The sequence below is a fragment of the Clytia hemisphaerica genome, unplaced genomic scaffold (assembly GCF_902728285.1).
Source record: "Clytia hemisphaerica strain Z4C2 unplaced genomic scaffold, Clytia hemisphaerica genome assembly, whole genome shotgun sequence".
NCBI classification, from domain to species: domain Eukaryota; kingdom Metazoa; phylum Cnidaria; class Hydrozoa; order Leptothecata; family Clytiidae; genus Clytia; species Clytia hemisphaerica.
In genome coordinates, this window is record NW_027104153.1 from 21,595 (window position 1) to 46,105 (window position 24,511).

Here is a 24,511-nt window from a genome sequence, read left to right on the forward strand (position 1 = left end):
CCAACAGGAACAAATCACCAGACAGTTCGAAGATTGAGGTCAAGTCTGGATATGTACGTCGAAGAAGTCACAGTGGAATCATGGAAATCGCGATAAGAATTGTTATTTTTGTATTATCAATGGTCGGTTGGCGGCCGAGCGCGACAGTTGATTTGCTATAGGAATGCTGAAAATCATAAAATTTTATGTTTCCGATAAGCAAATACAGCATATTGTGAAAATCGGATGAAACGATAATATGATACAATGACTATAAGCACATATTATGCAGTATCGATGTTGGCGATTGTATCGAATGTTGGTGATTGTAATGAAAATTTTCGAAGCCATTCGACTCTTTGTTAATAAAGACTGAAAATGACGACCATTTAGGATATTTTGAGATTCAATGAATTCAAGCTGCATTAGGATAAGCGATTACATCAATTGTAAAAATTCCAAAATAGAAATATATATCCAATTATACCACTATTCAACGTTTCAATAATTATCCTTATGATATCAACCAAAATGCATACATATATAGATGAATCAATTCACTAATGTACTTCCATATTTTTTCATTCTATATTTTTCCATATTGTCTATTTTTAAAACTCTGTGACAGTCTTTTTTATTTTTGAGTAGGCAAATGAATAACAAAAAGAATGTACAAGAAAATAATAAAACAATTAACAAAAACCTATTAAAAAATGGTAGAAATATTACTTTGTTTTGAATATAATAATTTAAAAAATTCTATTAATTATGAAAAACAGAAGAAAAATGATAAATATAAAAATAGGAATAAATAATATAGAAATAGGAATAAATAAATAAAATAATACATTAAATGCCATATCCATAGGTATGTAAGTTTCCTGACGAGATAGTAATCAAAGATGAATTAATGAAAGGCATCTTTAAACTAATTGTCCTTTGTCTATAGATTTTTTTCCTACCATAGACCATCCATAAAAGACACTCACATATTTCTCACACTCTCCCCAACTTTATCTGCAAATGTCAAATTCAACAGAGCCCTCCTTTTGGTTAATGCAGAAAAAAAGCCTTCCTCCCCAAAGAATAAATGTCTTTTAAGAATAGTCTTTAAACGTCAGAAAACTTACATAAGAATGGACGGGGTGGTGGGATGACCTTAATTGCATATTTCCAACAGAGTTAAGCTTCAATCCTTAATTAAAAAGTTCATTTTATATCCAGAATCAAACCTGTACTGATATCATATTAACAGATTTTCGATAACATCATTGCGTTAAAGAGTATTCCTAGTTTACTCAGTCTATTGCAAAAAATTCAAACTGTTCATAAAGAAGCACCTATGACAAAATAAGCAAATGTATCTGAATCGTTGGCTAATTTTCTGATGATTAATTTTTAAGTTAGGTAGAATTTGCTATAGGAGAAAAGGGATATTATACCCTTTTTATTTGAGATAATTTTTTTTACTTCCTGCAATTTTGACCACTCAAAACTAATCATCAGAAAGTTGAGATCATCCACCACCCCAGTTTCCAACCCCCCCCCCCCCTTGTCCCGCCGGGAATCGCCTCTGACGGGTATTCTAAGCTAGCAAAGTCAGCGATAATTTGATTCCATCATGATCGGATAAGTTCACACATTTACGAATAACTTCAATACCATACTCGTGCACCAATTCCTTATGTGTCCAAATTTGATCAAGCATTTTCCCATCGATATGTGTTGGAAAGTTCGGAACTAAATCATAATCTTGGAGAATGTCAGCCAACAATTGATCATGCTCCATTTCAAAGCCGTCCATGTTGAAGTCTCCTAAAATGATATCAATTGTGTATCTTTCAATAAATTGAGCAAGATTGTAACAGAACACATCGCGTTGAATTCTTGAACTTTTATAGAGAACCAAAACACAAAATTCCTTTTCAGTAAATTCAGCTTTTCTAAATTTTACAAGAGAAAAGCATGATGAATGATCATACTCATCAATATCAATAAAAGAAGGAGAATGACAAACAGTAATACTGTTGAATTTATGCTGGTCAATATTATGACTAAGAATATAATAAGGAAGCTTTTCATGAATACTTTGTTTGTCTTCCTCAGAATGCTCATAACTCATCTGTGTCTCTGTTAGACATAACAAATCATTTTCATACAAAAATCTGTCCTTTTGAATGTCAACTGCATGTCGTTTTAAAGATCTTACATTCAATAGGCAAACATTTAAATTAGAACTGCACCTCATAATATCTGAAACTCTTTCAACTTTGCTCTGACGCAATCGTGTGTATTCTTCAATAACTTTATCACTACAGACAAAAGCACTACGTCGATATTGACCAGTAAAGTACAAACCATTTAAATTTTTCACTCGGCTCATTGCAACATACATTTGACCAGCATTGAACTTTCTTTGCCTTGCAAGGTCAAAACTAACGACTACAGAATCCAAAGTCAATCCTTGAACTTTGTGCACTGTACAAGCATAAGCTAGCTTAAGAGGAAATTGTGTCCGAGAAATAATAGGTGAAGTGTATGGATTTTTTTTGTCAAAGGGAAAATTTACCTCACTCTTTTCAATGGGAACAGTTTCAGTGGACTTAGCATATTGGTCTTTACTTTGAGCTTTTATTCCAGCCGTCTTATCGTCTAGTTTAACATAAATCAGCTCTGCTTTATTGTTTCTGAATTTTACGTCAGTGACGGTTCCAAGTTGACCATTGATCAACCTATCCTCTATATCAATATTACTAATAAGCATTACTCTTGCCCCTATTTTCAAATCAAATAGAACTGATAAGCCACCTGTATCGTTAAGTGGCAGGTTCTTAACCTTGGTAATTTGAGATTCAGTAAAATCCCTTGGATAAACGTCCATAGCTTCTACATGTATTGTTTCCGAGGGCAGAGTATCTAATCTTTGAATATTGTGAAGATGGACTGAAGCATTTTCTGCAAACAAATGCAATGATTCTATTGGATAATCAGGGTGTTCTCGTGTTATCAGTCTAGATTTAATCATACTTTCATCATTACTATTCAATTCACCTACTCTTACATTGTTCAAGAGATCAATGAAGTCAGAGTCATCCTTTTGACGCATAATCTCATCTAATTCAGCTAGTTTGAATAGGTGCCATAATTTGAATGCACCAATAATAGGTCCCTCAGTTGAAAATACTGGACTTTGAAAAATTGGAGGTAATTGAAAGAGGTCTCCACAAACAATGATACTTTTCCCTGCAAATGGTGAGTTGTCATTTACACCAAAAATTTCACATAATCTTGTATGGATGTTCAAAAGCTGTTGCGACGAAATCATAGATATTTCATCAATTATTATCAACTTTACATGATGTAATTTATTTCTAATGGCAGTCCTTTGTTTGTCAGCCATATTTCTGAATTTTCCAACTGGAATACTCAATCCTGTGTGTACTGTGGTGCCAGATATATTGATAGCTGCTATACCAGTTGGGGCCAATTTAATAATACGTGGCTTCTCTAGCTCATCACTTTTATATGCTAAGACTTTTGACAAACAATTGTAGATACATTTAATTAAGTGAGATTTTCCTACGCCCGCACCACCTGTTAAAAATATTCTCAATGGTTCTAGTAGTACAGGATTATTGGACTTGGAATTTTGCACATACATTTTTCCCCAATTTAGTACTATATCAAAAATATCTCTTTGCTTAGAATTTAAAGATCTTATATGGGTATTGATTTGGTCATCAGTTTGCAAGCCATGAACTGTTTGAGTAAATGGTGCAAAATTTTGTTCGATTTCATGACTTCCATCATCATTTTCACTGTCTGATGAGTTGCTCATTAGGTCTTGCACTTCATCATTTTCTTGTTGAGCAAAGGCATCTTGATTATGCATAAGGTCATTACGATAGTTTTGAAGTACTAAATCAACAAGATGACCATCAGGTTCAAAGATTTGCTTGTTCTCGTTAACAACTGCATTGACTTCATCTAAATTGAGCTTCAGCACATATGAACCATCAAGTTTCAAATCATTCTCTTCTGATCTAAATGGGTAAAACAACATTAGAATATGGTGGGAAAATTTTTCTGGATGTTTGTTTTTGTTAGGAGTGTAGTACCTCAAAACTTTTGGAACTTTACGAAGCTTAAGTTTTTCCTTACTGTTGAGTAATTTGGCTGATTTTGGAAGTGTTTGGGGTTCTTGATGATTCACTGCACTTGTTGAATCATCTAGTACAGTAGGCTGCCAATCATTTTCATCATTTGTATTTTTTTTTGTGTCTAATGTATAGTTTGCACAGAACGTGGCATAACACATAGTATTGAATTGCCCTGTGTTTGGGCGGTCAATATATCTGTTTAATATATTTCGTTTGAAAAGATCATCAGAATCCTCAGGCAATTCCTCAATTTCTTCTTTTGACTTGAAAATCCTGTACCTTTGATCAGGTAAGTTAGTGTTAACAAATGAAATAGCAGGAAAGCATTTTCTAAGCCACAGTTCAGGCATTGTTAAGTAAACTGCTTCCTGGATTGAGCATTCTCTATTAGAGTTGTAAACTTTGGCAATTTTAGACATTTTCTCAAACTGACTGTCGTTTGAATCTTTGGCCTGTTTTAATGCTTCTTGCATTGCAGTTGAACACTTATCTTCACTTTTTGAAAAATAGGCACACATGTATGTAACTGCCTTGTATGCATTAAAAACTGGCTGAATATCGATATTGGCCTCCCATGCTAGGAGGCCTTCTGCAAAATAATTGTTGACAAAACAAGAATATGGGTCACGTTTTAGAAACAAATGCTGATCTTTGTCTGGTGAGATTGATAAGTAATATTCATATGTTTCATAATTTAACCCTAAAGAATTCAAAATTGTATCAATAGATCCAATTTCAATATACTCAGGCTTATCAGGATCCAGAATGTTTCTCTTTTTAGGATGCAAATTTGTATCTATATACTCTTGAACAGTTTGGATCACATTATTTCTAGCAACCAAAATATCATGTTTTTCAGTTTCAGGTAACCCTTCAGGAAGCGGTTCAGACAAAATAGTACGCTTGCAGAAAAGTTTTCCAAATTGAAATCGGCATTCATTTTTGCGATATTTACTACAAGTTCTTGAATGGGAGTGTATTTGATACTTAGTGACTAAATTCCATAATTCAGGACTTTCTTCCCTATCAGGAACATTAGCAGAAATAACACTATCTATGTGTTCAATATACTTTTCTTTTCCATCTTCAAGTTTTGGGACATCTTTAGCCCAAAGCAAGCAATGATCATGTGGACTACCCCTGAAAGTAAATTCTACTCTGAGAGCATAGTATGTAATTTTTCCAAGTTGGCCATCCATTATTATCTCTTTGAAAAACAACTCTTTTCTATATTGATATTGACGCACAAGCACAATAGGATTGCTATTAAGTAGGGCACATCTAGATTGGTAATCAAGAAGTTCATGATCAGTATCAGCATCCCCGCTTAATTGTCTGATAATGGTAACAAATTCATCCCACCGTAAATCTGCACAAGAGAGAGTCATAAAGTATGTTGGGACACCAAGTTGTTTAACCATTGCAAGAACATCAGATAACATATGTTGCCAGTATGCAGGGGTTCCTTTAATAGTACTCATAAACTTGTATGCATTATCAGATGCTACACAATTTTGAATTGTATCATTAAAATTATTTGCTAATAATCCCGCAGTCAAGTTGGAATTTGAAATTCTCATTGCGATATTGATCTTACTTCTAAGGTTAAGCTGTAGTAAAATTTTGTGAGCAAAAAAAATGTAATCTGAATCCGAAGCAAACTTTTGAGTGTAATTTAAAAGACGCTGATTAAAGTACTTTGTTGGCGACAATTTTATATCTCGCTCTACGTTATAACCAAATTTCCCAGTAGGAAAAAGATGAGGATGGGCTAGCTCTTCACAGAACTCATCTTGTGTTAATGAATTGGGGGTTTGACCTTCACCTGGAGCTAAAATTGCATTTTCATCATCTAAAATAATGTTTGGCACTTCTGATACAATAACTGTTTCACATGTTGGTGTTCGATACGCACTGAGTGGATCATCAGAATCAAATTCATTCTCTAATTGCTCTTCAAAAGGCTTAATTAAAGTAACTGTTGTATCATCTACAAATCTTATATCATTGGAAGAAGCGCTTGATACGGAATCATTATTTGATAAAACCCTTTCAACATATTCATCATTAGTTACTTGGTCGATGCTTGACATATCAATATTTATATCATGATACAAAGGATTATTATTCACTAAAAAGTCCAAAGTTTCAAAAACTTTCTGTCGTCTTACTTGCTGCGAAATAACAGGGTTTTTGTAGGATATTTTTCTTTTTAATTCAATATTTATTACCCCACTACTATCACTTCCTCTAGGAAGTACTTTGCATACACCTGGTGTTTCAATGGGAACATTGCATATTGCACCTTGTAATTTAGGGAATTCTCCTTTACGCATTATCATGACTTTAGAAAATAAAATTCTTTGAGCCACTAAAATTCTTTCCAGTTTTCGTATATCATTTAGATTATCTGGGAGATCAAAAATTTGAAGTTTGTTAGAAACAGACTGGCATGGGATTTCTCCCTTCATTAATTTTCTATGACAGGTTGTGCATACGTAGAAATTACCATCAAACGAGGTTACAGGATTAAAATTTTCTATTTCTTCAAAGTTGACCAATGAGAACTTTTGTTCATCAAAACCAAACACAGATTTTTTAAACATACTGCGGTTACACATTACACAGATGTAAGAAGGACCCTTCTGTTTTTTCTGCTTGAAGTTCTCAACCCTTTTTCCTGAATTAAGTTTTTTGTTGTTAATGTAAGAGGATTTTGCAACTTGCCGCATCTTTTCTTTTTGCTGTTCATGTTTTTCTGACCCTTTATTCAATTCACGTAAAGATTTTGTAACTTGCCGCATCTTTTCTTTTTGCTGTTCATGTTTTTCTGACCCTTTATTCAATTCACGTAAAGATTTTGTAACTTGCCGCATCTTTTCTTTTTGCTGTTCATGTTTTTCTGATCCTTTATTCAATTCACGTAAAGATTTTGCAGCTTTGCACATCTTTTCTTTTTGTTGTTCGTGTTTTTCTGATCCTTTATTCAATTCACGTAAAGATTTTGCAGCTTTGCACATCTTTTCTTTTTGCTGTTTGTGTTTTTCTGATCCTTTATTCAATTCACGTAAAGATTTTGCAGCTTTCCGCATCTTTTCTTTTTGGTGTTCATGTTTTTCACTACCTTTAAGTTCTTCAAACCTTCTTTTACGCGAAGCTTTTTTTTGCCAACATAATACCTCTTTCGAAATCACTCTTTTGGTATTTTCGTATGCGTGAAAATTGGTTTTCAAATAAATGACATTAAACAAATTTGCCCTATACTCAGATCTTATGTAATTCTTTATTTCACTAATATTTCCAAACTGCAAAAGTACTGAAGTACCAATTTCACCAGGAACTTGATGACCCTTTACATCTCTACTATGGGAATCAAAAACAAAATATTTTTCATTGTAATGGAGCACACCTAAACAATTTCCAGCTATTACTAAGACGGCACCAGAATGTTGCAACAAAAGTTCTTCATTGACAAAATTCACTGAAATACCTTCATTCTCGAAATATCCTTCAACAATATTGAAATCTAGTGAACAGATACTATTTCCAACTGCAATAACTTTCTGGAATTCTTCAATTAACGGTGATTGTCTAGTGATGCCAAGATTTTTAAAATTTAAGTCCCCTTGATTTAAAACATAATCCAAATCATGAGTCTTCCAAAGTGATAATTTTCTAAGCTGTGCATAGCAAATGGCAAAAAAACAATTGGACGAACATTGTATACCAGCAGTCTCGCCAAACTTTGAATTTCCTTGATGAAAAGAACCTTGAATACTTTTTATCTTTTCCTGTGGTGGACCTGGATTAAGTTCTATATCACCTGACAATAGTAATGTATAGTTTACTTTAAAAGTAAAAAGAACTGGCTCTGGAAAATTATACCCTAGATTTGGATACTGAACAAACATTCCATTCTTTGAAAAATGCATAAGATCAAGAGGTGTTTGAATTTCGACCGTTTCGTAAGACTTAGGGATTGCAAAGACTAAAAGTGTAAAAAGTGCTATGAATCTAACGGGTTTCAATAATCGAGAAAAAGCATTTTTAGAAAATTTGGAGCCGATAAAAATGGACTTAGAAATTGACTTCACATTTCTCTGAGCTGTGTAGGCAAAGCCTCCTATCAACGCACGGTATGATTCAATGGATATCATTTCAAAAATAAAAAAATATATGTAAATCTCTGAGACTCAAATATTTTCTAATGTATATAAATAAGATATTTGTAAAAGCTGACAATGCAGCTTGGTATTGTAATCACTGACAATGCAAGTGAGTTTAACTTTAAAGCTGGTCGATACGTACACAGCTGATGCCTCAACAGAATTCAGTGGCCCGTAGTGCATGAACCTGAAGGGAAAAAAGGCCTCAATCAGATTTAGTGGCCCGTAGTGCATAAATCCGAAGGGCAAAAAAAAAGCAAAAAAGAAAAAAAAATGCCACAATCAAATTCAGTGCAGTTAATGAATGAATATGAAGTGGCAAAACAGGCTTTGAACAGTTCTGAGGAGCAGAACTGCTAGGCAAATATGAAAGTAAATACTTACTATTTCTTCTTTAATTTAAAGTAATTTTGATTAAGTTGATCTCACGTTAACAGCTATGGACACGACTGGACTGGCAGTATATTGACTGGAAGATTTAAATGTCAGCAGCTTTGAGCTACCATATTTGGCACATTTGATAAAAAAAACTACCCGGATGTGGGATTGTGAGCATTGATTGGCTAAACAGAATGTTTTGATCACGTGTTCACGGAACACAGAACACCCGAGAAAAAACGCCCACACGCCATTATTTCGCCCGAAAAATTTTCTCGATACATACATACATACATACATAGAAAGGCTATCGTAATACTTTCGCTAGGCGAAATTAATAAGAAGAAAAAAAATAAGACCACAAATCAATGTCTTTACTTCTTCGAAAATTTTCAAAAAATTTACTTCAATGGAAAGGAAAGATATTTTTTTGAAATTGACAACTCAACTTCTAACAACATTTGTTAACCTTTTTTTTTTTTAGAAGAAGTAAAGACATTGATTTATGTGTTGATAAAAAAAATAAAAAATAAATGAAAAAAATAAAAAACAAAAACAAAAAACAATCAGATAAACTAATGAAAAAATCCTGAAAAAAAACTTTAAAATATACCTTGCACATTTTGAGATGCTTTTCAAGGATGTTTTGCATCCATGAAGGCATTAGTCGCAAATCCATGCTGCGTGGTCTCTCTTACTCTTTTGCGAGCTTAGTAGACGTGATATATTTTTGATCCATACGTAATGGGTATTTCCATCCTTTCCAATCAAAAGTAGGTTGACGTGATGAGCTGCATCTCGTTGTTCAGTCACGCGAAGAGGGAAAAATGCGTCGTCCTCATATCCGATAACGTTGATCGAAAAATCCTTGTTTTGCTTTTCAAATTTCGAAATGTTATTTAATGTCACCGGGTATTCTATGCCTCTCATGTCGAGCTCGAATTCATGTTGAATGTAGTGGTTGACACGTGCGCGGTGTGCTATCTCTTCGTTTTTAAGTTTAGCAGACAGCACAGACCAGAGGAAACATTTATTGTCTCTTTCATTCTAAATGTTGATACATGCCCCTTTCTTCATAATTGAAGGAGGTAATTCGATGTAAGAGGAAGCTTTCAGAGGGTTATATTTCAAAAGACCCAGTTCGACAGGTAATAGATGATCTAGTACCCAACCACTACCATTTCGGATAAATTTCTCAAGAGAGTCATTTATTTGATCTGTAGCAGTTCTCAATGCCTCCTCTACATCAGTAGCCTCAAGGATCGTAAAAGGTTCAGACTTTAAGCAGATTGGAGGGTTAGTTTTAACCTCCTTTCTGTCAGCTTTACAAAATACCACAAATAAAGAAACGATACCTTTTACTCCCTTTTGTTTCTTATTGTTAATTAGTTCACCAAAGGCGTTTTGTATGTGCTCAGAATTAAAGTCACTATCTTGAGGAAGTTCTTGTTTATAAACTACGGCATCCTTATTCATAGCTTGGGATACGATTGTAGGTTGACCGGCGCCGAGTTGATTAGTAGAAGTTGTAGCTGAGGATTCGATCGAGGATGAGGGAGCCTTGTCGCAAGTTCTCAGATGGAATTGGAGATTGACCTTACGGGTAAAAACTTTTTGACAGAATTCACACTGGAGAGATGACTCTGAATCAATGAAAAGAAAAAAGAAAAAAATGAATACCCAGCTATGAAAAAACTTATAGTGCGTTCACAGGGTTTAATAATTTTCTTTTACTTAAGTTGATTCATAAATTAAAAAGCGCAATAAAAAAGTGGAAAGAGACAAAAAACGAAAACGATAAGTAAATATAAATCAAAATGAAAATAAATTATAGTATACTATCAATAGTGAAGTCTATTTCTTGCTCTTGCGAAGCTTCTATTTTCGCAAACTGCTCCTCTACTGAATCTTGATCAGTCATTTTCGTAACATACTCTTCTACCATGTCAACTGGGAGAAATTCCATTTCTATCTCAGGGAGTTTTAGTAGATCTAGACATTATCATCGTTTGTTGTAAGCTGTATGGAGGTTGTTCGATTGGGCTTGGTTGTTGTTCGATTGGGTTTTGTTGTAGTTGTTGGTGTTCGTTTGGAAATTGTTGTTGTCGTGGTTCGATTGGAAAGTGTTGTTGTAGTAGTTCGATTGGAAATTGTTGTTGGTGTTCGTTTGGAAATTGTTGTTGTCGTGGTTCGATCGGAAAGTGTTGTTGGTATTGTTGGTATTGGGGTTGTTGTTGATAAAAATCATTGAGCGGAAAGTATTGTTGGTCGAAATTTAAACATTGTTGGTAGGTTTGTTGCGGTTGTCCATAGACTACAAACAAGAAAAAAAAAAATCATAGAAGTCATGAATCGAGCTGAGATTAGGCTTGAATATGCTTTGAGAATTTCAAAAATCAGACGACAAAGTTGAAATGTGTAAATCCACTTAAAAAGAATAACCAAAAAAACCCTCTTCAAAAATAAAAGAGCATCTCAAAAAAAAAAGATAACAATAAAACCATAGAATTTAAATATTCATTTCATATTCTCAAAACCATCTATTTAACAACAACCATTTTCCAAACGAACAAAAATAAATTCTTACAATCAGGTCGCATCCGACATTTTAAGTTTTCGTGAGTTCTCCTGTACGCATCCTGTGAGAAAAACTTTCCACAATAGCAACATTGAAAAGGTTTTTCTGTGTGCTTATACAGGTGCTTGTGTAATTGGTTTTTCGATGGAAAAACAGCATAGCAATAGTAACAACAGTTAGACTATTCCATTTTTAAAAATTCAAGAGAAGTTAAGTCGTTGACGAATCAAATAAAGTGACAAAATTTCTTAACAAAACTTTAAAATTTATACAGTTGAACTCATGTAATTCGAATTCTCAAGGTACCGAGAATTTTGTTCGAATTACATGATTCTCGAACTAGATGAGTTTTCGGACTTAGCTTCAGTTAATCCCACCCCATTTAATTGATGTTTAATTGAGCAGAGACGCAAAGGCCGCGCGCGACTAGGCGTGCCGTAGGCGCGCCCTGGAACAACCAAAAAAATAATAAAAAATACACCCCCCTAACCACTATCACCAAAATTTCATATCCCTTTAAGATATATATTGCGTTGGGTTTCGGTCGCTAAAAAATCCCTCTTCCATTTCCAACATGGGTTTCGACCGGTAAAATGGGTTTCGGCCGTTAGGTTGGGCTTCGACCGCTAAGCTGGGTTTCGACCGCTAAAGTTGGGTTTAGACCGCTGACGGAAAAAAAATACGCTGCACCGCCTGAAAAGAACGCTTTGAATAATGCCGAGGACAATATGAAAACAGTTTGGGATAGAGAAGATTTACATGAGGATGAAAAAGTTAAAGTTTTCACTAAAGAACTTAACAACTTGAGAAGATATCGTGAGTCTCTGATGCATACAAAGGAACAAAAAGAACCTCTTTTTTGGAAAGACAGATGATGAAGCTAAGCAAACGAATATGGAGGAGCCTGTCAGGGAGAAGAAAAACCGCAAGATGGTCCCAGAAAATAAAGAAAAGGCAAAAGCAGCGGAGATTGTCATACCGAAAGAAACAAGAATAGAAGATGTTCTGAATACTATTCCAAAGTCGATGAGAAAAGAAGCAAACCAAGTCCTTAGATTCATAAAATCTAATCCTGAAAGGTTAAATTGGAATCATAACAAAGAAGTGATTTACGAGGGAAGCGTTTTACATGGGTGACCAATATCGGTGATTTGCTACATGATATGCTAGGTAACAGAAAAAGAACCATCTCACCAGCTCAATTTAGAAATATTTTTTCAAAAGCGTTGGTTAACATTGACATGCCAAAGGAATGGATCAAGAATGTGAAGATGAGGGAGAGTGTTGAAATGCAAGACAAAGAGAACTATCAACTTTGATTATTGAAAGCAGCCAAATTGATGGGATTGATGATGATGAGCAAATGACTTCATTGTAATATATATATTTTTTAAATCATAATGGTAAACGAAGAAAAGAAAAACAATATATTGAGTGAGTTGTATCACTCTTTAAAATCACCTATGTCATATTCTTCTCCCTACAAACTATATAAAGCTGCTAGAGTTCGACTTCCTAACTTGAGATTAAAGGACGTTAAAGAATGGTTGATGAAAGATCTAACATACACCCTACATCATCCCATCAGAACTCATTATAATACAAGAAGAGTCTTGGTGCATGAAATAGATGAACAATGGCAAGCGGATTTATGTGATATGCAAAAACTATCATAACAGAATAGAGGATATAAACACTTACTGGTTTGCATCGATATCCTATCAAAGTTTGCTTGGGTGCGACCATTAAAATCCAAAAGCGGTCAAGATATATTGAATGCGTTGAGTGATATTTTCTCGAAAGGAAGAAAACCGAAAATTCTACAAACGGATAGAGGAACAGAGTTTTTGAATGCTAAAGTCCAGAAACTACTTAAGGATGAGGGGGTAAAGTTTTTCACAAGTTTCAGTGAACGTAAAGCATCCGTTGTTGAAAGATTCAATAGAACACTGAAAGGTTTGATGTTCAAATATTTCACAAAACACGAGACGAGAACATACTATGATGTCTTGCAAGAGTTAGTTGATCGTTATAATAATGGACATCACAGATCTATAAAAAACACCCCATCAAAAGTAAATCAGAACAATGAACTGAAAATTTGGATGACTCTCTACTCGAAGAAGAAGAAAAGGAAGATCTCAACAAAGCTGTACAATGTTGGAGATCATGTGAGAATAACTCTTGAGAGGGGTACCTTTCATAAAAGCTATTTAGAGGGATGGAGTGAAGAAATTTTCATCATATCACACAGACTTCCAGGTAATCCAGTCGTTTACAAAGTGAAGGATCAAGTAAACGAACCTATCGAAGGGATTTTTTATCAACAAGAATTACAGAGAGTTTACGAGCCTGACTCGTATAAGATTGAAAAGATCATCAAGAAGCAACGACAACCGAACGGCAGTTGGAAATATCTCGTCAAGTGGAAAGGATACCCTGAAAAGTTCAACAGCTTTGTGAATGAAACTGATTTGAAATCATTAAAGAAATGAGTATTGATAAATTCTTCGTTGTTTTACCAAGCGATAGTTCCATGAACATTTACCCGGATAATAAACTTTCAAGCTATACAACCCATTTTCCGAGTGAGATTAATGTTGATCCAACAAGATGGGAAGTAGCCTTGCAAGAGGTAAATTTTCCTCATAGTTGGTATAACATTCGTAAATAAAAGGACATAATGTAATATACAAACGTTACTATAATCTCCAAGAGAAAGAGAAAGATGAGTTGATATAGAACAGTTTAGTGCTCAAGAAAAACTCGAATTTCATCATAACAAAAGTTACCAAACATATTGAAATACCATGTGGACACTATGAAAATATTGAAGATTTGATTAAGGTGTTGAGTGAAAATGAAATTGGTGATCCGAGGCCTCTACATTATAAATTCGATAGAGTTTCAAGAAAAACACAAATCAAAATGATGATTGATTGCGGAATTTTCATGAACAATTCTGATATCGCAAGAGTTTTGGGATTTAAATCAGACATGGAGGAATTCTCTACCAAAGGTAGTATGCTGAAGCTGGAGACGTCAGTTGCTGACATGAACCGCTCAATGGATAACATATATCTTTATTCAGATATCATTGAAAATCAGCAAGTTGGTGATTTCAAGGTTCCTTTACTGAAAATCATCCCAATTAAGACGAAATTCGGCGAATTGAATTGGATTCATTATGATAAACCACATTATCTAAAGTTGAGTAGGGAAAACATTGGTAATATTACAATCAATATAAGGAATGCAATTGGAGGTTATGTCTCATTTGAATTTGGGAAGGTGATCGTAACGTTGGTCTTTAGAAGAATCACTTCAAGATTTTATCAATAATGTCTCAGATCGGATATGGATTACCTGCATTTAGAGGGGTTGTCATGCAACGTGGTTGTGGGTTGGGTGGATTATTCAGAGGATTGATGAGAGCCGTGAAGCCGCATATCAAATCTGGTCTTAAACAAGTCGGTAAAAAAGCGATGAAAGCTGGAATGGAAGTTATTTCAGATGTCAGTCAAGGTCAAAACTTTAAACAATCATTGAAAAGGAGAGAAAAGCAAAATACTGAGGAATTACTTCTTCAACCCTTTAAAAAAAGAAAGACCAGCAAACCAAAGCCCATTCGCAAACCAGCAAGCAGAGGGAAAGGACGAAGAGGTAGACCAACAAAACCATTCGGAATCTTGTAAAGAAACATGGAATCTAAAGACAAAAGTCATATCGAATGTGCTCTCTCTGACACAGATCTATTTACTCCAGCTTTTGTTCAATCCGACATTCAAAGTGGTACATTTGAGGAGATTTACCCTATTACTAAGCTTGAAGATAATGGACCATTGGAATTTTCTATCAAGAATGCAACTGATATGTTTATTGACTTTGCAAACACCTATCTCAGGATAAAAGTGCGATTGTTGAAGGGAGATGGAACACTTCATGCTGTAACGGATAAAGCATCCTTTGTCAATTATCCTATCGCATCATTGTTTAGTCAATTAGATGTTTATTTAGGAGGTACCTTAGTCAGCTCATCAAACAATACCTACGCATATCGATCAATCATTGAAACTTTATTGAACTATGGACCAGATGCTAAGGAATCTCAATTTGAAATGGGATTGTTCAGCAAAGACACTGCAGGAGAATTAGATGAAACTGATCCAGCTAAAGATAATGAGGGGTTAAAGACAAGAGCTTCATACACAAATGAAAGTAAAACTATAGAGCTGATTGGGAGACTGCATACTGATTTATGTAACCAAGGGAGATTACTTTTGAATGGGTTACCACTTCGATTAGTGTTCCATAGAAACAATGATCAATTCAGCATAATGGCTACTGCAAGCAACATTTAGAAAAGAATGTTGCATCTTACCCTATAAACAGAGTGCTGGTGAAAACCCATAGTATTGCTGCTGGATTAACAAGTTTGAACTGGGATAATTTAATCCTTGGTCAATTACCAAACAGAATTTTTCTTGGAATGATTGATAACGACTCTTATACTGGAAATTATAAGAAGAACCCTTTTAATTTCAAACATTTTGATGTGAGAGATGTAGCTGTATATGTTAATGGAAAGACTCTATCGCATCCTATGAAACTGAATTTTACAGATTGGGAATACTTGGAAGGATACAGAAGCTTATTTACCGCAACTGGAAAGATTAATCGTGATGAGGGGATGGGTATAAGTAGAAGAGATTACCCTAACGGTTACAGTCTTTTCGGATTCGACCTATCAGCTGCTCTATGAAACGGACCACATCAAGAACCTACACAAGAAGGTAGTTTGAGAATTACCTTAGAATTCGCAAGGGCTTTACCAAATACCATTTCAGTTATAGTTTATGCTGAATTTGATTAAAGTCAATAAGATCCGAAACGTTTTGAAAGTCTTTTAATGGATACATCTCAATTGTTATGTGCTTTGAATAACGACCCTCAAATGGATGAATATGAGAAAAGAGTCCTTGCTAAAGACGAGTTTATGAGAGCAAGGCTTTCTAAGAAAGGAATTTACATTTGCAACGAAGAACCTTCAACAAAAAGCGGTAGTCATTGGATGTTAATCGTAACAAAACCAAAGGAGACATATTTTATTGATTCTTTTGGAAAAACCCCAGGCTACTATGGATTACTCGCTAAACTGAAAAGATTAAAGAATAAAATTTTTTCATTGGAATATGCAATACAAGACTCGTTATCTACCCTATGTGGAGAATATTGTTTATTTTATGCTTATCATATATGTAGAGATTTCCCCTTAGACTTTGTAAATAGTTTTTTCACAAACGATTATGTTCGAAATGATCAAAATGTAAAAGAATTTATATGAAGTTTCCAGGACATGAACGTATTAGCACTAATATTTTTTGGTTTGCTCAGAATAAAAGATTGTAACACAATAAAAAAAAGTGTTGTTAATTAATTTCTCAGAAAAAATCATCTTTCGAATTAGTACTAGTAATCGTTAATTGCACGACAAAACATACGATTCCGAGGTAATCGTCAGTAAATCATAGCTTTTTTAGAAAAAGGGAAATTTTTTGACATTCGAATTGCAAATGCAACTTATGTACACAAAGCGAATTTTTAAAGTATGAGGACTAAATTCATAAAAAAGCATGATCCTTTTTATATTTTTTTTTTTGGACTCGAACTTATAATTAAAGAAAAAAGCGAAAAATGTAATTCAATTTCAACCCGGTGGGTCTTCTTCAATAAAAACACTGTAATATAACTACAACATCAAAAAAAAGATAATTTAAGGTTACGATTGCATATAAAAACGATTTCAAATCATATAATTCAACAATTCTAGATATCAAAAATAAAAAAAATAATCATGAAAATTCAACACTTTGTCTATAAAAAATAGGTGAGATCAGTCAGAATCTTCTGAATCGCTAATAATAGCTAATCTTCTTCGGCGTTTGACTTTCTGCTTGACTTCATCATTCTGATTAATATTTACAGTGCAATTTTGATAAAAGTTATTCCCATAACTACACGATGGATAGTTTTGTGTTGGAGGTATTGGTATACCAAAAGAGAAGCTACTTTGCATTGATTGAACACCCAACCCAAATAACTGATTGTTGGGGAAAACATTAGGAGGAGCAAACTGTGAAATTTGAGGAACGGTTGAGATTTTTGAGTCGATTTGGTTACCTTGGTTGGTTTTTGTATTTTCGGGACGTTTGCCTGAAATGACTGATGACATCTGGTACATTTCTTCCTCGTTACCTGAATCATACGGGTCCAAACCTGCTTCTGAAGCATGACCAGTTATATTTTTGATCTCTGATTTGGGAATTCCGGCTCCTTTCATTCTGCTAACTCCGGTTTTACGTAATGAATGGTTTGTAAACTTCTTTTTCTTGGCAGTAACAGCGAGCGTAGAATTTTCCTTCATCCTTTTAACCATATTATCAATAGTGTTCACTCCCATTTTTGTTTGCTTGTACCAAATATTAGATTTAGGGTTCTCTATAACTGCGAGGTAAAATGGTCCTGACTCACGCATGTGGAATGGGCGGTGCGAAATATACTTCTCAAAGAAAACGACTGGGCTGTCATATTCCTTAGTTTCGTACATTTTTGGTTGTATAATCCTAGGTTTAAAGTTGAGTCCTTGATTATTTGTTTTGGTCAAGCCCTCTTTGAAAGCAACAAACTTTCGTCCTTTAGAGTCTGTTTCAATAATAAAGTCCTCAACCTTTAACGAATAATGCTCAGATCTACCTCTCATTCCAAAATGCATGCAGTTATTCCACCAAACCGTCTGGACCAAGGCTCTTGGTGATGACCCTCCAAGTTGTTGACAATCCCAGAGTTCTTGCTCCTCAGATTGATTCAAACTCCTGGCTCTGTTTGGGAGTTTTCCTTTACCGTTTTGCCCGAGAATTCTAGCTTTTCCTTCTAAAACCTTCTTTGATGACCTGAACGCATCGTCACGAAGGATTGACTTCTTGTATTCATTGTCCTTGAGGTACCTGAATAAAAATGAAAATTTTTAAAAGTCATCTTTCATCTTGTTTCTTATAAAAAAAAGGCACTCCCAAAACATTTAACCCTAAGTCTGTTAATTCAATTTCACTTCCAAAAACAAAACCTCCATTAAAAAGTATAATATGAAAGTCTGTATTCTGCTTACCTATCAAGGGCCGAAATCATAACTTTCAAGCAGCCTGGCTCATACTCATCACCATCAGTTTTCTTCATTTCAGTATAAAATCTTTCTAAGATTTTGTTAAGCTCCTCTGGATCGAATTCAAAGATCTTCTTGGTAATTCCTCTGCTTTCGGACCAAGATTCGAAAACGTTTACCCAAGTGTTTCTTGACTTTGAGGTATTTTTACTAGAGCTTGTTGTCTTTTCGTAAGGTTCAAAGTTCATTACCTCAATACTATCTTTGAATTCGTCAACCAATTCGTATAGAGCGTAGATCTGCAGATTTGTCAGGAATTTACATTGAGCCATCACTTCATTCATATCTGTTTCATCCAATAGCTTAAGAATGGCTAAGAGTACCTTCTTGATATTATCGACGCCTTTGATACCAAATCTTCGTAGTCCCTCTGGTGAATCCGGGTAGAAAGACCTGATGACCAGGGTATCTGCTGGGTCTTCATCTCTTGCATACACCACTTTGTGACTGCTGAGACTCATCGCATCTTTTTTCTCTGATATTTTTCGGTCTTTGTTAGGTGTGGAGGTGATCATCTTCTTTGTGTATCCGTAGTCTTGGATGTCAGCTTGCTTTCTCTTCATGATTAATGTTGGTTGGTTTCAGAATGTTCATGATGTTCTTTTTAAAATTTCAGGGTTTTTATAAGTAATACTCATGAAAAGCTTTTGTTTCTTTCAAATATTTTTTAAAACAGATAATTACTCTAAAAAGTTATAAAACTTTTCTTAAATTTATATTGTTAAGTTTTTTTTTTTTTTTCAAAAGTTTTAATTTTTATTAATAATATTGCTTCTTTAATCTTAATTTTTCATTTTTAAAACAGTTAATTGTCTTCTTTAATGTCTTATTTGCCTCTAGAGGTTTCAACAGTTTTTTAGTTTATTATTACTTTTTTTTAAAGCAGTTAATTGACTTCTTTGATTTCTTAATTGTCTCGAGAGGTTGGCATAAGTTCTTTATTTTTTTAAGTGTTTCATTCAAGAAAAGAAAAACTATGAAATGAATAGATCAGCTTTTACCACAGATACAATTTTTTTTCCTCCGCGCGACTCGTTCGTTCGCTTCCCTCCACGCTGCGCGCTCCGGTCGCTCATGTCACTCCTCGCTCTATGGAAAAGAAATTGACATACAAAAGCTAATTAATTTCTAATTATTTAGGTTCCTAAATCTTAATTTATCATTTTATAACAGTTAATTGCCTCTAGAGGTTTCAAAAGTTCTTTAATACTTAATTAGCTTTTTAATATATATAATTAGTTTTTAAAAAACTTAACCTGTCCTGGAACCGGCCCTTCTAATCTACTAACGTAATTTGAATTTCCGTCATCGTTTGCGATTAAAAGAAGATTGACGCTAATCGAGCATTATATATTTCGGTGACTCTCAGCGGAAAAAACTCATCCTCCTCGAATCCAATGAGATTTATAGAGACATCGTTTTGTTTCTCGAATTTGCTGATGTCTTTTATGGAAACTGGATATTTGATTCCTCTCATATCTCTCGAGTCTCTTCATAGATAAAACATTGTAATGCAGACCAAAAATTTTTTTTAAGAAAACAAAAACATGAAAAGAAAATGAATAATAGAAAAGAATTCTCGATCCCAAAGTCAATCTCTTGACCCATATCCACTTTTCCAATATCGTCAACTTTCTTATCCATTTCATTGAAGAAGTTCTCAATAAAGTCCAGCTCTTTCAGCTCAATTTTAGCCAAATCGCCAAAGTGCATCTCCATATTCCCATTGAAATTGGATAAATCGATGTTTGGTTCTGAGGATGGAATATTAGCTAGCAGCAGCAGGTGGTTGATGAGGAACATCATCAACTATCTCATCCAAAAGTTCCATCAACATATCATTTCGAAATTGTTGATGGTTGTTCTCTTGGACAGGGAGAGGATCGAAATTTTGATTTACATCTAGATACGGTGGAACAACCATCTCTTGGTTACCATAAACTACATTAAAAAGAAAAAAGAAAATCTAATAAGTATCATTTTGTTTAAATCAAATAACTCAACTCAGATTAAAAAAAAATAATAATAATAAAAAATCTTGTAGTTTTGAAGAAAAAAATATTTACAATAATATAAACATGGTCAGCCTTTTAAAATTGTATATTAGAAATCATAGCTGGAAATGAAGACAACCCCGGAATGTCGATGTCGATTAATATCGATTGTGCAAGAAGAAAAAGACAAGCAAGGTTAAAAAGCTACTTGCGAAATAGCCAAACTTACGGTAATATAATGTCAATTAGATCTAATAATAAAGTAGGTAATATACTGGTAATACTTTATAGCAGTCAATTTACAATAAGTAGTTCTTTTTCTACCCTCGCTTTGGTGCCGTTTTGGTCGCTTTGGCTGCGCTTTTTGTTCGAAGTTGTCTTTGTGCACTTGTCGTCTCGATGATCGTGATCTAAAGATTGATTTTACAAACATTAAATTTAAGAACTGACCGTTTTACGAAAATAGCATACTCTTCCTCATATTTTGTAATATAATTCATAATTTATTAAAGATAGAAGCGGAAATAGCTTTCAAACAAAGCAAAAAACTGTTCCTTTGTAGACGTTATCGTGAACAAAGCTCAACAAATCCTTAGGTGACAATAATGCAGTACCTTCTTTTTCTAGTGTTTGTTCTTTCTGTTGGAGAGATTCTAGGTATTTCATCTTTTTAGATTTTTCGGTTTCCTGCTGACTTTCCTCAGGCTGCTTCATCAATAGTGTCAAAGGCCAATTTACAATCGGCTTCAGCTCAAATCGACCAAATTCCTCCCATTTGCTCTTCTTTGATCGAAGTGACTTGTAAAATGTGCCCATTCCTCCAACTGATTCGTCTCAACTGCACTTTTGAAGTTTTCATTTGTCACTTCTTTGAAGATTTTGTCTAGGTCTATCTTTTTGAAATCTGGTATTTTGAATACAGGCTCCTGTAACCAAACAATCTCGTGGTCAAGTAAATGGCCACCACCATCGGGGATAATCCATTCATGATCGGTTGACCACAGGCGGTATGACATATCAAAACTTTTACAATATCGAATATTTTACTTTTTTGATCATTTATCAATCATCTTCCTCATGTTTCGTTGTATTTTGTCATTTTTGCGTAACTTTCAGTGCAATTATTATGAATATTTGAAAATGCGCGACACACAGGGGATGCGGGCGTACAGTGGGACAAAATGTCGATTTGCGTACGTGCATTCTGGACACGTGACAACTATGCAGTGCACCCGAGTTTCAGTCCAATATTTTACCCCAATTAAAAAAAATCCTACCGGGTCTGTGAGAAAGGGGTGTTTATTTCTTTAATGTATTGAATTTAAGAAAGAAAACATATTTTGAACGAATAAAACGATTTTAATACCCGTGAAAACAAGTTAGCAAGTTCATAAATGATTTAAAAGATTAAATATTTATCAATGTAATCGGAGTAAAGTTTTGGAGGAATATTGGGAAGAGCTCCTGTAAAGTACACAGTGTTTGTCAGTAAAGGTTTAACCTTCACACTTGGCTTTTGGTGTGTAATCGCAGTAAGTTAGTAGGTTATTTTAATTATTTTCTCATAATGATGTTGTAATCATGTAATTAGTTGTAATTAAACAACTTTATTTTTCCAATTACATTTAATTTACACTAGAGAGCAAGACAATTATTTTCATTATTCATATATAAATGCAAAGTTACACATTATGATTTAAATCTCATTTTATCCTTAAACTTAGTATGTCACATTCAGTATATACTTCGTGCAGAAAGGTTGACAGCTGAAAATCGCGTTTTTTTTTTAAATACTTTTTTAAGTCATTTTGAAAATTATATTTGAAACATAAAAAGTCATCAGATGTGTAAGCAAAAATCAAAATATAATTTAAAAAAATGTGTGTTGTGTTTCATTATGATTTTGAATTTTTTATATGGTGAAACATTTTTTTAATGTTTTTTATAAAATGAACGATGTTAATCACTTCAGTGTTGAAAATCGCTTTTTACTCTTGTTAAGGTTATTTTTCTCCTAGTTATTTATTTCATGTTTATTAATAACGAGTTTTCTAAAATGAACGATGTTAATCACTTCAGTGTTGAAAATCGTTAGCTATCTTTTTTCGTAGATCTATTTTGAATAATTATATATTATTTTGAGGTTTTTTATGTTTGATTACACATCATTTGTATGATGATCATTTTAAAACAGTTTAAAATTATTTTTTTAAATAGGAACGATGTTAATCACTTCAGTGTTGAAAATCGTTGGTTATCTTTTTTGTCAAATATTATTTTGAAGATGATTCATTCTTTTGAGGGTTTTTTATGTTTAATTACATATCTTTTCAATGGTGATCATTTTAAAACAGTTAAATCTTATTTAAAATAAAGGAACGATGTTAATCACTTCAGTGTTGAAAATCGTTGGATATCTTTTTGTAAATTGAACGTTATTTTGAAAGTTAGGTTGGTTGGGTTGGTTATCTTTTTAATTTTTTTTTATTATTTATGCAGGCTCCTTTTTCTTAGATTTTCTTAGGGAATATACTAACAGGGTGGAGTTTGAGGACTTGAACATACGTTCACAGGGGGAATTCACAAGTTTTCATGTTTTTTATTAGATTTGTGGTCTTTCGACCGAACAAGATGAACCATAACCAAAGTGTGTGTGCATGTTAGTTGAAGATGTATGTTAGGTGTTGACGTCTTAGTACATTGATGGATCTGATGTGCATGTTATTATCATTTGGTGAAGGTTTTCCGTTGCATCCTTGTCGTGGTTTTGCAGCTGAAAGTATTAAATGTGCATGGTATCTTTTTAAGTTATGAAAAACGACTGGAACTTGGGAACTGGGACTTTTTTATGATCTATAGATAGTTGTAGGCTACAAATGCTATTAGCGCTCCCTCTGAATTTCGATGTTAAATGACAGTGCCTAAGCACCTTCTTTTTGTTGACATAATCAGGATGATTAGGGTTACGGATGAATGATTCATTGCAAATGTAACATTTAGTAGCCTGTTCAGACACAACTGGATCAAGTCGATTCTCATAGATAGTTTTTATCTCCTTTATCTCGCCTTGAATATAATCTAGAAATTTCTAAGCTGCATCAGGTCCAGTGTAAACATAAGGTGGTTTATAGAATTTTTCGTCGGTCCAAGTCGATGTGTATTATTTTCTTTGAAGTCCATTATTCCTTAGCTCCACCATTTTTCGATCCCTTTATCGGTTCCAAAATGCATTCAAAGTCTCCATAGATGATGTATAGAATCTTCATCATTGGACGAGCATTGTTGAAAAAGAGTTTGTCTCTTTCGAGTTTGTCACCTTTTAGCGGAAATCGAACGGCTTGTTATCCACGATCCTGAAGCGATGTAATAAATTGTTATTATTATTTTTTTTTAACGATCAAAGTACTATGTCTTTGCTTATTCCTTTTAACTTTTCCCTAAGATTTTCTCATTCCAAAACAAAACTAAAACTACTTTGTTTGTTGAATGAGTAAAGACATTTAACGACTTTAAAATAAAAGATTTAACTTTCTCCTAGTAATACGAAGCTCTTGATAAAAAAAAACTCTTATTGACTTAATAGATTTAACAAATAAGTAAGCATCCTCTAGTAGTAAAGATGTTCAATTAGGAAGTTTAATAATTGAAAAACTACTAGATACCTTGCAATGTTTAAGTTGATCAGTCAGGATTCTTTCAGTTGTACAACCATGCAGACAATAGTTAGAAAACCATGTTTGAGTTTTATGCTTATTATTGTGTTTTGCCAACAATCTATTCAAAATTTTAATCCAAACGTAATGTGAATTTTCGTCATCGTTTGCGATTAAACCATCTCTTGATTTCTATAAACTACATTAAAAAGAAAAAACAAAATTTAATAAACATGAAACAATCTGAAGTGACTTTATACAAATGTAAGTGACTGTTCAATCGCCGGCGATTATAGTTCAATCGTAACATTAAAGTTGAAAGTAACATTACATCATTAACATCCAATCAGATTTATAGAATATCCATTTTTCCTCGACTTGACA

General features: G+C 33.8%; 3 protein-coding genes across 3 annotated transcripts; 1 reads left to right on the plus strand and 2 right to left on the minus strand.

Annotated features, from left to right (window-relative positions):
* Positions 1–1,564: 1,564 nt before the first annotated feature.
* Positions 1,565–9,613, minus strand: LOC136814041 (uncharacterized). Its single transcript, XM_067070546.1, has 2 exons — positions 9,382–9,613; positions 1,565–7,962 (listed from the first exon to the last, which is right to left on the minus strand). Exons 1-2 carry the CDS (start codon positions 9,611–9,613, stop codon positions 1,565–1,567), a joined length of 6,630 nt encoding a protein of 2,209 aa, XP_066926647.1.
* A 1,043-nt stretch (positions 9,614–10,656) lies between these two features.
* LOC136814042 (uncharacterized) lies at positions 10,657–11,283 on the minus strand. The gene is made up of 2 exons (XM_067070547.1): positions 11,271–11,283; positions 10,657–10,997 (listed from the first exon to the last, which is right to left on the minus strand). Exons 1-2 carry the CDS (start codon positions 11,281–11,283, stop codon positions 10,657–10,659), a joined length of 354 nt encoding a protein of 117 aa, XP_066926648.1.
* Positions 11,284–14,962: 3,679 nt separating this feature from the next.
* LOC136814043 (uncharacterized protein F54H12.2-like) lies at positions 14,963–16,023 on the plus strand. Its single transcript, XM_067070548.1, has 2 exons — positions 14,963–15,479; positions 15,623–16,023. The coding sequence occupies exons 1-2, from the start codon at positions 14,963–14,965 to the stop codon at positions 16,021–16,023; spliced, it is 918 nt and encodes a 305-aa protein (XP_066926649.1).
* Positions 16,024–24,511: the final 8,488 nt, after the last annotated feature.

What these genes read in the sequence shown, in the direction of transcription:
- LOC136814043 (XM_067070548.1), top strand. Translation starts at nt 14,963, where the DNA reads ATGGAATCTAAAGACAAAAGTCATATCGAATGTGCTCTCTCTGACACA. An exon ending in AGCTTCATACACAAATGAAA is followed by an intron (nt 15,480 to 15,622) that starts GTAAAACTATAG and finishes AGCAACATTTAG; the next exon opens with AAAAGAATGTTGCATCTTAC.
- LOC136814041 (XM_067070546.1), bottom strand. Translation starts at nt 9,613, where the DNA reads ATGAGAGGCATAGAATACCCGGTGACATTAAATAACATTTCGAAATTT. An exon ending in TCTACTAAGCTCGCAAAAGA is followed by an intron (nt 7,963 to 9,381) that starts GTAAGAGAGACC and finishes TACTATTGTCAG; the next exon opens with GTGATATAGAACTTAATCCA.